The sequence below is a fragment of the Limulus polyphemus genome, unplaced genomic scaffold, assembly GCF_000517525.1.
Source record: "Limulus polyphemus unplaced genomic scaffold, Limulus_polyphemus-2.1.2 Scaffold6417, whole genome shotgun sequence".
Classification (NCBI taxonomy): Eukaryota; Metazoa; Arthropoda; class Merostomata; order Xiphosura; family Limulidae; genus Limulus; species Limulus polyphemus.
In genome coordinates, this window is record NW_013672027.1 from 25,674 (window position 1) to 40,725 (window position 15,052).

At 31.1% G+C, this 15,052-nt stretch overlaps 1 protein-coding gene across 1 annotated transcript in view; it reads left to right on the forward strand.

Annotated features, from left to right (window-relative positions):
- LOC106473699 (voltage-dependent calcium channel type A subunit alpha-1-like) overlaps positions 1-15,052 on the forward strand; it is a gene marked incomplete at its 5' end in the record, with an annotated part of 51,811 nt that overhangs the window by 25,312 nt on the left and 11,447 nt on the right. The window contains 8 exons of the mRNA XM_022402102.1: positions 889-1,078; positions 1,702-1,808; positions 2,492-2,591; positions 4,385-4,545; positions 5,035-5,178; positions 5,924-6,125; positions 6,399-6,563; positions 9,717-9,827. Of these exons, the coding sequence (XP_022257810.1) occupies positions 889-1,078; positions 1,702-1,808; positions 2,492-2,591; positions 4,385-4,545; positions 5,035-5,178; positions 5,924-6,125; positions 6,399-6,563; positions 9,717-9,827 (1,180 nt within the window). The remainder of the gene's footprint in view (positions 1-888; positions 1,079-1,701; positions 1,809-2,491; positions 2,592-4,384; positions 4,546-5,034; positions 5,179-5,923; positions 6,126-6,398; positions 6,564-9,716; positions 9,828-15,052) is intronic.

Here is a 15,052-nt window from a genome sequence, read left to right on the forward strand (position 1 = left end):
ACTACATTTTCATAGTTTTTAGTTTTATTACCTTGATAAGCTACATTATCATAGTTTTTAGTTTTATTACCATGATAAGCTACATTATCAGTTTCTAGTTTTATTACCTTGATAAACTACATTTTCATAGTTTTTAGTTTTATTACCTTGATAAGCTACATTATCATAGTTTTTAGTTTTATTACCTTGATAAGCTACATTATCATAGTTTTTAGTTTTATTACCTTGATAAGCTACATTATCATAGTTTTTAGTTTTATTACCTTGATAAGCTACATTATCATAGTTTTTAGTTTTATTACCTTGATAAGCTACATTATCATCGTTTCTAGTTTTATTACCTTGATAAGCTACATTATCATAGTTTTTAGTTTTATTACCTTGATAAGCTACATTATCATAGTTTTTAGTTTTATTACCATGATAAGCTACATTATCATAGTTTTTAGTTCTATTACCATGATAACTACATTATCATAGTTTTTAGTTTTATTACCATGATAAGCTACATTATGAGAAGGAAAAATAAAGTAATATCTTAAAGTCTTTTCTCAAACGAATATGATAATAAAAATTAAAGCAATATCCTAAAATTTTCTCTATTGCAGCTTTCCTCTCTAGTGGTATTAAAATAACATATATTCTCTGTAGCTATTATAAGACATGCAAAACCACGCGACATCAAAAATATAAATCAGAATGAAAAACTAATAATAGTATAAAATGTCATTTGGCCACCCAGCACTATTACTTCAAATTACGAAATGGTTCTTAGTCCTAGATAAAATATTCTTTATTAAATATAGTAGATGAAAACATTATTAGTTTGTTTGTATTATTACATATTTATTGAAACAATATGAATTTGCCTCTTTTTTTTTTTTAAAGGATCCGACGCTCCGCCCACTATATTGTTAATCTTCGTTATTTCGATCTATTCATCATGATTGTCATCTCACTCAGTAGTATCGCCCTAGCGGCAGAAGATCCAGTAGATGAGGACTCCAAGAAGAACCAAATTCTGAACTATTTTGACTATGTTTTTACTGGAGTTTTCACCATAGAAATGTTGTTAAAGGTTGTTACTTATCTAAAAATACTACAAAAATTGGATCTAGATTCTATATTATAAAAGAAATTCGCATAGGAATAGAGAATTCAGTTTAAAAAAAAATACGAAAAGTAGTGTCTGTAGTAATGATGAAACTCTGGTTAATGTAATTATTATAATGATAATTGTTCAATTTTTTATTAAATTTAATTACTTCATTGTTTTTGTTTACTAAAGTACTTTTTCACCAGACCTGGGGCAGCTCAGCGGTAAGCTTGAGTGCTCGTAATGCTAAAATTTGGGGTTTAAATCCTGCATCAGTTCAGCACAAATAGCCCTATTTGTAGCTTTGTTCCACTTAACTAATAAAAAAAACATACTTATTCTAATAAATAGTCGGAATCAATGCTTAATTCTTAAATGAAGGATAGTTATTTCAATTTGCCATATATTTTGCAGAAATCATCACAATTTATAGCACAAAAAGCCTCAAAAGAAAGATCAGAAAGTTTCATTTTATTTATGAAAAATCTACTGTTATGTAAATAGATCAAAACATTAAAAAGGCTTAGTATTATTCTGTTTTTAGATTATCTTAAAGAGATCTACTCTACTGGATAAGTAAATTTTATAATGTCTGTTTTTTCCAGGTAATAGATCAAGGTGTAGCTTTTCATCCGGGTTCTTACTGTCGAGATCTATGGAACATTCTGGATGCCATTGTTGTGATCTGTGCTCTCGTCGCTTTTGTTTATGCGTACGTATTATTTATGAAATTTTATGATTGTTTCTCTTACAGTGATACTTGTATTATTTATGAAATTTTATGATTGTTTCTCTTACAGTGATACTTGTATTATTTATGAAATTTTATGATTGTTTCTCTTACAGTGATACTTGTATTATTTATGAAATTTTATGAAGGTTTTTCTTACAGTGATACTTGTATTATTTATGAAATTTTATGATTGTTTTTCTTACAGTGATACTTGTATTATTTATGAAATTTTATGATTGTTTTTCTTACAGTGATACTTGTATTATTTATGAAATTTTATGATTGTTTTTCTTACAGTGATACTTGTATTATTTATGAAATTTTATGATTGTTTTTCTTACAGTGATACTTGTATTATTTATAAAATTTTATGATTGTTTTTCTTACAGTGATACTTGTATAAATCTTAAATTAGAAAAGATTAGACTACAATAAATACTTGTTTGCCAAATATAATAGTTAAAAACATACTTTCCTGAAACATACAATTTAAACTTATTTTATCACAATATTTTAAGACAATTTTTTTCCATTTTAAAATATAACTAGTTTTTGCTATCTAAATATTGTTAATATTTTTGAAAGTAATATTTAAAATTTATTTATTTCCACTTTCAAATGATTTATAGTTTTCTTTGGTTTTTACCAATTTTCATCACTAGAGGGAGCAGTACAGGACAAAATCTAAGCACCATCAAATCCATGAGGGTGCTTCGTGTTCTCAGGCCTCTAAAAACCATAAAACGGGTACCAAAACTAAAGGTAATAGCTTACTCTTTATAACTTGTTTTCGTTTTTATCAGTTTTCATCACACGACAAAGTTTAAGCCCCAATGATCCTATATATGAGAGAGAGAGAGATATCCTTTAATAGAATATGTATATAGATATGTGTATATACATATGTGAATTTCAGATAAAACTCTAAGACACAAGTTTGAAAGTAAACAGATCATATTATTATGGCCTGGCATGGCCAGGTGATTAGGCCGCTCAACTCGCAATCTGAGGGTCGCAGGTTCGAATCCCCATCCCACCAAACATGTTTACCCTTTAAGCCGTGGGAGCATTATAATGTGATGGTCAATCCCACTATTCGTTGGTAAAAGAGTAGCCCAAGAGTTGGCGGTGGGTGGTGATGACTAGATGCCTTCCCTCTAGTCTTACACTGCTAAATTAGGTACGGCTAGCGCAGATAGCCCTCGTGTAGGTTTGCGCGAAATTCAAAACAAACAAACATATTGTTACGTCTCCGTTCGTTAGTTAATTTTCCTTAACTTCGTTCCGACGAAACTTTAGCGACACAAGTCCTTTCTTAAATAAAACTCGTTTATTCTTTCCGAATACAACTTTACCGATAAACTTAATTTCAACAGTCGCTCTATAACAACGCTATAATTCTCAAAGAACGGCTCACGTGCTCGTGCTCGACAATACTCAGTTCAATTACACACTCTCTGACTGCAGTTCAATTACTCATTATCTCTACGTCGCTTCGTGGCCGGTCTTACATATACAAGACTACACTATATCTAGAAGGATCACGAGATTTAAGGAAAAGACGTGAAAGTTCGAGAATGACGTGGTGTGATACTAGTCACGTGACCTCGATGTCGTAACAATATAATTACAAAGACAACCTAAAAATGTATATGCTATCTTCAATCAGAGAAATAAAGTAAATAAATCTGATGAAGGTACTTTTCCCTGCAATAAACCAAATTTTTCTATTTCTGGGAAAGGTTATATTACATACACTAAATATATTACAGTCCCTACTTGTGAGAAAATATTACTTATAAACTCTAGACGTATTTGTAATTCATATAATGTTATTTATGTATTTGTTGTAAGTAAATATATGTTGGAGAAACAGAAAACTTATGTTTGACAATAAATTTACACAAATCTCATGTCAGAAGTGTAATTAATTGCCCGTTATCTGTTAAGAACACACATTAATAAGTGTATTAGGTAAAAATATCATAGTTTAGAAGAACCTTTTTTCTAGATATTTCCATTTTGGTATTCTTGTGAAAAAGAATAAAACATTATTTTACGAAAATTATTTTATTAATTAATTTGAAACCACATTAAATATTACATAATTTATACACACAGTTTAAATTTATATAAAGTTTTAAGGTAAAAAAAAACGTGGGAAGTTTTACATTATTAAGTAGATATTGTCAGAGAGACCTTATTGTAGAAACTGAAGAGTATTGTGGATGATACACAACTGGTATTTATCATTTTATGTATGTGTGGTTTTATTTATTTCTTTTAAATTAACAGCAATAAATAAAGAGTTTTTAAAATCATTTTTATTAATCACCTCCCTCAGCGAAATATATTTGTTTCCTCGTGTGTATATATTAATTGTGTGAGAGAGTGGGTGTTACATAGGAGATAGCCATGTATTAAAGGTATGTATAGAATATACACACAGATTGGATTATATATTCAAGGTACATTTAGTTACTCCGGTATACATTAGCCCTAGAATGGATACAGATTGAACATCATCTACTTATAGTGGTGTTTCTAACTTCCAGGCGGTGTTTGATTGTGTGGTGACGTCACTTAAAAACGTGTTCAACATCCTTATTGTGTACATTCTCTTCCAATTCATCTTTGCTGTGATAGCCGTACAGCTCTTCAATGGCAGATTTTTCTTCTGTAATGACGAATCAAAACTCACCAAATCTGAATGCGAGTAAGTGTCGTTCTAAGATAATTTTATATACTACAACTGATGGATTAAAATTTGAATTAAGATCAAAACATCTTAGTATAAGTTATTTTATGAAATATATTTACAGTTTGCCACAAAAAAACAAAAAAAAAACAGTGTAAAATTTTTCTATGATGAAATATAATTCATTGAATAATTTTGCAAGTCAATCACTTTGGAAATTCCTTTCAAGTCAAATTAATTTGACCAATATGAAAAAGAAACTATTTTAATCGGTAAAACGAAAATCTAATGAAATTGAATGTTCGAAACATCTCCAGTAACAACAAATTATATAATATAACCTTCACAGAACCTAATGAGTTACATTAGATATGCTATACGACAACCAACGTTTACCAGAAGTCTTGAAGAGGTTTTCAGTCGCCGTAGTAAATTCTATCCTTTACTTTTTTCACAATATATCTTAGTAATCAGCATTTCTAACAAGGAAGTTTGTGTTGAATTTAGAGGAGAATACTTCGTGTTTACACAAAGTGGAAAGCCACCTGAAGTTCAGAAACGAGTCTGGGAGAAACGGCCGTTTCATTACGATGATGTAATGTCCGCCATGTTAACTCTTTTCACAGTTTCCACTGGAGAAGGCTGGCCTGCGTAAGTTATGAAATGTACTTCAATATTTTGTAATAAATGAATTAGTTTGGTTGTTTATAGGTGGCTACATAAATTAAACTATCTTTCTACATTGGCTACCTAATAAATATTTAGTCTGCAGTTTTATATACCTATAATTAAGCAAACAATTATTTAATTAAGTGATCAAAAATGTAATAATGTTTAATGTTATCAAATGTTTCCAAGTTATGAGTATTAATCTTCTTTTTTTTTAATGGACTGATAAAGTTCTACAGGTATGAAGTTAACAAATTAAGAATTTTAAATTTTTGCATTTGCCAAATTTTTAGCCCCCCAGTGGCACAGCGATATGTCTGTGGACTTACAATGCTAGAATCCGGGTTTCGATACCCGTGGTGGGCAGAGCACATATAGCCCATTGTGTAGCTTTGTGCTTAATTACAAAGAAGCAAACCAAATCTTTAAAAATATTTTTAAGTAACTCTTTTCATTTTAAGAAATATATCGTACATACATTTTTCGATTGAAACGATCATACATACACAGGAAGAACATTCAATTAACGATACTTTAATACTACTTTAAAAACATGTTTATTTTAGTTTTAACCCTCTAACTTGGAAAATCTTTAAAATTGTGCTTATTTGTTAGAAGACAGTATTACAAAAATAACCTAACATATATTTACTACAATGTGCTGAGATTCAAACTACAATACCCGAATATTCTAGGAGAAATCCTTAATTCATGTCTTCCTCTCCAGGGTTCTACAAAACTCCATGGATGCCACATACGAAGACTATGGTCCCCTACCAAGGTTTCGGATTGAAATGGCGATTTTTTATGTAGTTTTCTTCATTGTATTCCCATTCTTTTTTGTAAATATCTTCGTGGCCTTGATCATCATTACTTTTCAGGAACAGGGGGAAAAGGAATTGGAAGAGGGAGACCTTGACAAAAATCAAGTGAGTGGCCAATATAAACACAAATTACCTTTGGCTTATCTATTAAGTTGTTTTCATCGGGTTTTAAAAAAATATTTATATTTGGTTAATAAAGCACTGAGATAAGGATGTTTTCATTTTTAATATCATCATGAAATAAATTTGTTTATGATATTTTTTGGAATAAAAAGATCAAACTCCATCTGTATAATATCTTAATAATACAGATATATATCAATGAAATAATGATAATAATGCCTAATTGATATGAATTAAATTAATATTGTCTTTTAGAAATCATGTATTGACTTTGCCCTGCAAGCTAAACCACTTCAACGGTACATGCCAAAAAATAAAGATGGTGTGAAATACAAAATTTGGAGAGTTGTTATTTCTACTGGTTTCGAATATTTTATTATGGTTCTAATTGTTCTCAATACTTTATTGTTGATGATGAAGGTAAGTTCTATATTTGTTGCAATTATTATATCATATTAAATAAAGTAACTACTTTCAAATTTCGTAAATAAAGTTGCATAATTTTTAAGAGCTTTACAATTTACAAAAAATATTTTAAAAACGTATTACCAAAAATTATTTGTCAGGAAAATCCGGAATTATGTGTATTTAGTTTGCATCAATATTTGGAGAGATAAAAGTTTCTAAATAAAAAATTTATTTTAATGCAAATTCAAATTTTAATTTTATTTCACAACCGAATATATTTAACTCCAATGAAACTTGGTCATTATATTCAAAAAAATTAGTTTTCCAGATTCTAGTTTCATTTGTTTGTTTGTTCTTTGTTGCAACTGAATATTATGCCAGTTTGAAAATTAACTGATTGTTTTTAGTTTATTATGCAATACATGTCAGCAGTTTCCAGAAGGAAAATTTGACTAATTGTTTGCTTTTTAGTAAATCTAGAAAAGATTATTGCAGTAAATGTGATTTCGTTAACTAAAACTAGAGTGTTTAGGAAATACTTTGTTGTATTTATATATTATTTATTTATTACTTCAAATAACAATTTTTTAGAAGTTTTTTTTTTTTCATCTAAATTCATAACATGTATAACTATCAAGTTCCTCAGTATACAGACATTTCATTTGTTTTTCATACCATAACATGCACAAATAACAATTTACAGTAACGATATATTTAATCGAAGAGTTTTAGGGCTAATGACTAAAGGCGGTTACGAGGAAGTTATTGTTATTATAAATCAATATTATACTAATATCCTTGTGTGGAGCATTATGTAAAGAAATATTTGAGTGGAACCGTTAATTAATATATTTATTTTTTTTTGCATGCCCACTTGACTTAGTGCAATGAAGTAATATAGTTTTAGTTGGATGCTCAATGGTAGTAAGAAGTTAGAGACAGGTTACCATGGTGATGAGAATAATGTGATGCCTTGACAACAATGTACTATATCTGTAACAGTTTTTCGTAATACAAATAAGATTTTTTTCTTTAACGGTGGCTGTTTGTTGATAGTTATAATACAGGAGTAACTGCTTGAAAAGCGTTTTGTGTATTGTAGTTTTATTAATGCAATTGGAAATTGATGAAAAAATGTTTTTATCCTTTAAACGAGTTAGAGTCTAAGAGAGCATGTATTTAAACAAGTAGGTAAAGCGAGCATGGCATATGAATGTGAAACGTTTTGATTCTTGTGTTCACACACGTTTAAATTCTATCTGACTTTCAAGAATTATCAGTTGTCTGTGCTAGCTCATTATGTGCCCAAATTGCCCAGTTATAGATAACTATTATCTTTAATGGTTTGGCATGGACCAAATACAGATTAACGTTATCTTTGGGGTGTTGGGCATTGACCAATTACAGATTAACGTTATCTTTGGGGTGTTGGGCATTGACCAATTACAGATTAACGTTATCTTTGGGGTGTTGGGCGTTGACCAATTACAGATTAACGTTATCTGTGAGGGTTCAGCATTAACCAATGACAGATAACCATTATCTGTGAGGTTTCAGCATTAACCAATGACAGATAACCATTATCTGGGAGGGTTCAGCATTAACCAATGACAGATAACCATTATATGTGAGGTTTCAGCATTAACCAATGACAGATGACCATTATCTGTGAGGGCTCAGCATTAACCAATGACAGATAACCATTATATGTGAGGTTTCAGCATTAACCAATGACAGATAACCAGTATATGTGTGAGGTTTCAGCATTAACCAATGACAGATAACCATTATCTGTAAGGGCTCAGCATTAACCAATGACAGATAACCAGTATATGTGTGAGGTTTCAGCATTAACCAATGACAGATAACCATTATATGTGAGAGTTTGGGATGAAAGAAGTTCAAGGAGAGGCTTTTTGTTTAAAAATAAGCAGTGGAAACTTTCAATTAATTACATTACCATTTCGATATTTATTTTAATTTTCTCGCTTCAATGGCGTTCCAATAATGAAATAATCTTAACTTATCGGCTTGACTTTTGAGTTTGTTTTTAACGTAAGCCAAGCTTTTCCTCCCAAACTCTCACTCTCGCCTCCAACAAACACAGAACTAAAGAATCTACTAATAATATATCGCGATCTGTTAGGCAAGTGTATCACAACTACGGTGGTTTTAAAGCATTTTCAGAGCATTGGTCACTATAGTTAACTGACCAGTGAAACGTATAAAGAAAGTATGTGTTTTATGTGCGACAGATTTCAAGTAACGATATTTTTACAAGCGTTTCAGGATGACCTAGAAACGCCACAAATGAGAACAACATACTAAACTTGATGAGTAGTTTCTTATGGACTTCTACCTTTTTGTATAGTATTGGAGACGCCGTTTCGGACTATCTGCTGAATTCTTCATCAGGTCGTCTCCAAAAATTAGATAAAAAAAAAAAAACAGGAGCAGGCTATATGAAAACCATAGGTGGGATTACGGGGAGGGAGGGGAGCAGTTCCACCAATTGTTTTTTGTGGTACATAGTATACCACGACATTCAGAATAATTAAGTCAGGCTTTTTTACCTCCCCCATCCCTATCCCTCCACATTTTGGTCCCAAATTCCGCCCAAGATAAAAGCTATTGACTTGTCAACGAACTAATTTTAAAAGGACATACTACAGTATTTTTACCTGTAAAATTTGGTCACTGAGGGCTTGTAATGCTAACAATCGGGTTTCGATACTTGCAGTGTGCACACCACAGATGACCAATTGTGTAACTGCTTAACAAGAAACAAACGAATCTTTTAAAAGTTATGTGTTCGTGTCTCCATCTACCAAAAAAAAAGAAACTAATTCACAACACGGCTATGCCATTTTGTAATAACATATAGCTCAAGTATTATGTATTCTGTATTACTTGGTGTTAACTAATCAATTTGAAAACGTCGTATTAAATGCATGCGTTATGGCTTTGTAGGATAAAACAAAAAATGTAGTATATTTCATTCTTTTAGTATTCGTGGTTACTTTTACCATTTTGAGTTGAAATTTCATCTTAGATTTAAACTATCTAACTTGTGAACTGTTGTTTATTCTTATACCAAAGTTTTCTTGTTATCGATGTGTTTGACTTGTCTTGCCATTTTGTCTTTGTGTCTCGTCCTGTTTCTAGTTTTACAAGCAGAGTAAGGTAATGGTGCTTACTCTGCACTACACGAATGCTGTCTTCACTGCTTTCTTTACTGTTGAATGTGTGTTGAAGCTGTCTGCATTTGGAATCAGGGTAAGAAAGGAATGTGACTAGGGACATTTTTTATTTCCTCGCTAGATGTCACCACTACTGCAAGTTAAATATCTGTGAGTGTTTAAATATAAAATACTCTCATGAAAACAGGGAAAAATACGTAAATATAATACCCGCGTATATTAATATTAAAAACCTTAGTTCGTGTCTTGAATCACTTTTTTTACTGCTTTTAATAACAAAAATATACAAGTTGAAGTAAAGTATGGTTTTGTAAATTACATTTTTTCTTTCAGTTATCATATACATTTTGTGTTTTTTTTAGTAAAGATTTTTTTTCAGTTTTTTGTATGGCAATCATTTTTAGGTTTTACTGTTTGTTAGTAGTTTTATATTATATAGATAGGCATTAATTTGCTAAAGAACTTAATTTTTACTTGATTTTATATAATTATAACGGATTACATGCACTATTTAACGAGACTGATTTTTTTTTTCAATAGTAAAGCAAAAGAAACAAAACACTAATAATTCAAATAATTAAACAATCTTGGTAAAATCAACAACGTCAAACACGTCTTTTCTGGTTCAACTAAGTTTAAACTTATTTTGTTTCCTTAAAACTATTGCAATTTAGATCTTTTCGTAAAAATAAAAAAAAAGGTAGAGAAGCTAACGCTTTATTGAAAAAAATCATTGTTTTAATGTGTAACAGACATAAACTTTCACCACTCAGAGGTTGTTGCTGCATGTGATGTGCCTACTAAACCGTGAATGGGTGAATTTAAAAAGTCGCCATATTCCTTATTGTCGTGTTTCTTTACCGTTCACGATCTTATATTGTAGGTCACGTGACACTCACACGCGGCTTTCTTGATAAATGCAATAATGTTTGGTTCATCGTTTTTTAATTAAAGCACTTTTTTATACACTCATTTAAATAATGTGAAATTCCCAGTTTGCCCCTGGTGAATCAAGATCCACCTATCGATAGCACTCGGGTTTTGTATTAAACTGCTTTATCAAGCCTACGTTATTTCCTAACTTCATGACTTAAATAATAAACATTGTCAAAGTACTCATTTTTATTTCTGAATTAGATTTCCTCTTTTGTTGTGCAGACTCAAAATATTTCGTTTATCACCAAACTGTGAGATAGGAATTATAAGCTAAGTTTTCTTCGTACAGAAAAGCGTTGTCACAATAGGTTTTCGCAAGTTTTTGTTTTTTATTTTTGTAAAAGGCCGAATTATATACAACCTCCATATTTTTTTATAAGTTGTGTGAAATGATTTGTGGTTCGTCACATCTAGTGATTTTTTTTTACCCAAAACACGTCACGTATTTTACAAACAACTATAAGGTTTTGTCTGTCGTCTTACTCGTATATTGTGTAATTTTATTTTATTACTAGTTTCCGTACTTGCATGTACATAGCATGTTATCGCTCGTTTCATACAGGTCTACTCAAACGTAAAGAAGAGCATGGTTTCGTAATTAATTATCTATGTTTTGTTAGGCCTAACTAAGACCTTTATTAAATGCATGTTAGGCCTAACTAATGTCTTTACTAACAAGATGCATGGTACGTTTGCGTATGAAAGAGAAACATAATCTTTACAAAATATCAGAAAAAAAAATACTGTAGCCTATTTTAAATTATAATTAAAATGAAGAAAAATTTCTGTTTTCTTAACCCTAATCTCACTCGCCTGAAAGTTCCACAGCAGTCATGAAAGTTGAACGTGTTGCACTTTGGTTAAACACAAGGGCTTAATCGAATCACCAACATCGAAATAACACCCGTGGCTGCTTAAATTTTATGGTTTTCATTTATCACCTAAAACAACCAATCCTGAGGGTATTTTTGTGAAATTTTGTTATAGTTTTGATTTTGCTATCATTTTCTTTTCTTCTTTTTTGTTCTTCTTTCTTCTCACCACTACCGTTTTAGTACTACAAGGCAAGCGATTTATACAGTGACATTTTAATCAACATAAACGAAGCTCTCACAACCCTCTTTCTACTCGAATGTATCCTCAAACTTGTGGCTTTCGGATGCAAGGTTTGATATTTCTGTATCCATATTTTAGTGCTTATTAGTCTATATATATATATATAATACGTATAGTTGTGGATTTAAAGATACATATTTATAATATTTATAATTAGTTAATATCGTCTTCGTTGAGATTCTGCCTCCAAATTAGTACGTGTTACACTAATATTTAATAATATTATAAAAATATTTGAAATATATTATTTTAAAATATCTGATATTTTATCAGAATCTTTCTCTGTCTCTCTTTTTATTGCATGTGTTATTATAAAATATTGTATTTTATACAAAAATAGAATAGTTTTCAACTTGTAATTATAGGAATCTTTCTTAGGACTAATATTGTGTTCGTGGTGTATTATAAGAAGAGACTTTTTACTTTATCCTTTAGATTAAAACAATGTGTGTGTGTGTTATAAATCAAGTACAATTTTCGGGACCAGTGTGATGTGATACTTGAAAATACTTGTTAATAACGATTACAGTGAGACGAAAACAATGACAGCTATAATCAGATTACTGCCAAGCTTATTATGTTTTTAAAAAACTGTCTAAATCTTTTTGTTAACACTTTTTTTTTAGATTAACAGGTAATTATTTGTTTATTCCTTTTCACACTCTGACACGGTAGCCCCCCTAGTGGCACAGCGGTATGTTTGCGGACTTGCAAAGCTAGAAACTGGGTTTCGATACCCGTGGTAGGCGGAGCACGGATAGCCCATTGTGTAGCTTTTTTGATTAACTTCAAACAAACAAACTGACACAGTAATAATGCTTTATAAATAATACTTTTACCTTGTCTTTGAAAAAAATAAAATAAACAAATGACTCAGTATTTTTCAGCAAATATAGGTCTATTTAATATTATCTAGTAAGCTTATGGGTTTATAAGGCTAAAGTTTGTGGTTTGATCTCCACGGTAGATAGAGAACACAAAGTCCATTGTGCAGCTTTCGTTAAAACTCAAATAAACTAAATTTAACGTTTTTAACGAATGTAATTTAAACCATAAAAAAATAATTATCAAACTTATATTCGTAGGAATAATTGATCCAATTTATATTATTAGTAAATATTGGGCTTTTAAAGTACACTATATAAAATAATGTTGCCCATAGTTCCTCAGAATTTCGTAATCCAGAAGAAGAAGAAGAAAAAATTGTTAAGCCTCACAGAAATCTAGAGATTAATTCTTTCATTGTTTGTGGTTTTCAGTCTTCAACTGAACGGAGATAGAACGTTTCTGTTCTCATTTTGTATATGTAATTAACAATTATTTTCATTAATTAGAAATATATTAAAACGCATATTTTGCATTAGTGCACTATTGGCTCTACCCTAATCGCTTGCGCCCCCTGAGAAACGCTAATGTATATAAAAGAAAAATTAAATCCTTTTGTAAAATTTTTATTAGACAGCATTCGGGGAACATGCACTAAGTTACAATCGATTTCAATTCCAAAAGCTATAAACAACACGTGTAAGTAGAAAAATAGACAAATGAACAAAAGGAAAAGGTGCGTAAAAAACAAGCACGTGATGTTTCTGAAAAACTTTTTAGAGTTACTCTTGAGCCAGCTAGTATTGTTTATACTAAGATTATCCATTGTTGGAAACGTTTCACACAGAAATGAACAATAGACTTACATTCTTACAAGACAAGAAATTATACACGAACAGCTAGTTATTTATCATCGTCTCGCCGGCTAGCACTATTCCATTCCTCTCGGTCGTTTTCTGTCTGTCTCTCCATAGCCTTCCCATGCCTCCTGTCGTTCTCCTGTTTGTCTTTTACCTTTCCTTTCAACCATTGTTTGACGTCCGCCTCAGTTCTGGTTTAGTTTTCTCCGTTGGATTATTTCTGATCCTATCATCCACCCAGCTCTACCTGCGTTGTTTTATCCATTCCCACTCGTTCAGTTATTCCAAATAAAGCCTGGATGACCAGTGTTCTCTACAGATTGTCCGAAGGCACGAGGTATGGAAACTTATCAGCCTCTCTCTGTATATATATATATATCTTTCTGTATCGTCCGCCAACATTCCGAGCCACAAAGGATGACAGATTTTATGATCTTAACCTTTGATCGACAGTTTTCACGTGCATGGTATAAGGAGGCATACCTTTACGTAAGTATGTGTTACGTGATTAGAAAGTTTCTCGCACCCTTGTAATTCATGATATTGTGTCACGTGAAAAAACGCGTTAAATGACAGAAACTCGAGATATATACAATACATAAAGGGCCAGTACTGCAAGTCTTAACTCAAGACACTGGATTACATTAAATGTAACTCAAAATTGAGAAAAAATAATAATATTATTTTCGAAATCTGCGTAGCTGAATCATTGTTTGTTTTTTGTTTTTTGGAATTTCGCGCAAAGCTACACGAGAGCTGAATCATGGAAAATCTGTTATTAAAACCAAAACAACTTTTATGAAGTTTAAATTCGTAGGCCTGTGTTATTTGTTTTCATTAAGCCTAATACAGTATAATACTTTCATGGAGTTAATTTTGAAATACGAAACGGAATTGGGTTTTAGCCTAACACGTAAGGATTTTGTACAAATCGGGAAGAAGAAAAAACTCTTACGTAGATCAAATTATTATTTCGTTTACCACAATGAACATTTTTTTATTATTATGTTTGTTACTCGTGAGTTTTAGAACGAGCGATAAGACTCTCACGTCGCGATTGGTCTAGAGAAATCTATAGCCAGTGGTTGTCAACATTTTAAGTATAACAAAATGTGACCCGATTTCAATGAAAATGATTCACTTATGTAAAACTACGTATGACGTTTCGTGAAAAATCTGTACGTGATGGAGAAAAATGGATAATCTTTTCGGATTCAGCGTACAGGAATTACTGTAGAACATGTAAAACTTTTCAAGACAATAAAACCATCGCAGGCCTGTGTAATTAAAAACATGGCAGTAATTAGTAGGCCTGTGTAATTAAAAACATGGCAGTAATTAGTAGGCCTGTGTAATTAAAAACATGGCAGTAATCAGCAGGCCTGTGTAATTAAAAACAATACAGCAATCAGCAGGCCTGTGTAATTAAAAACATGGCAGTAATCAGCAGGCCTGTGTAATTAAAAACATGACATTAATCAGCAGGCCTGTGTAATTAAAAACAATACAGCAATCAGCAGGCCTGTGTAATTAAAAACAATACAGCAATCAGCAGGCCTGTGTA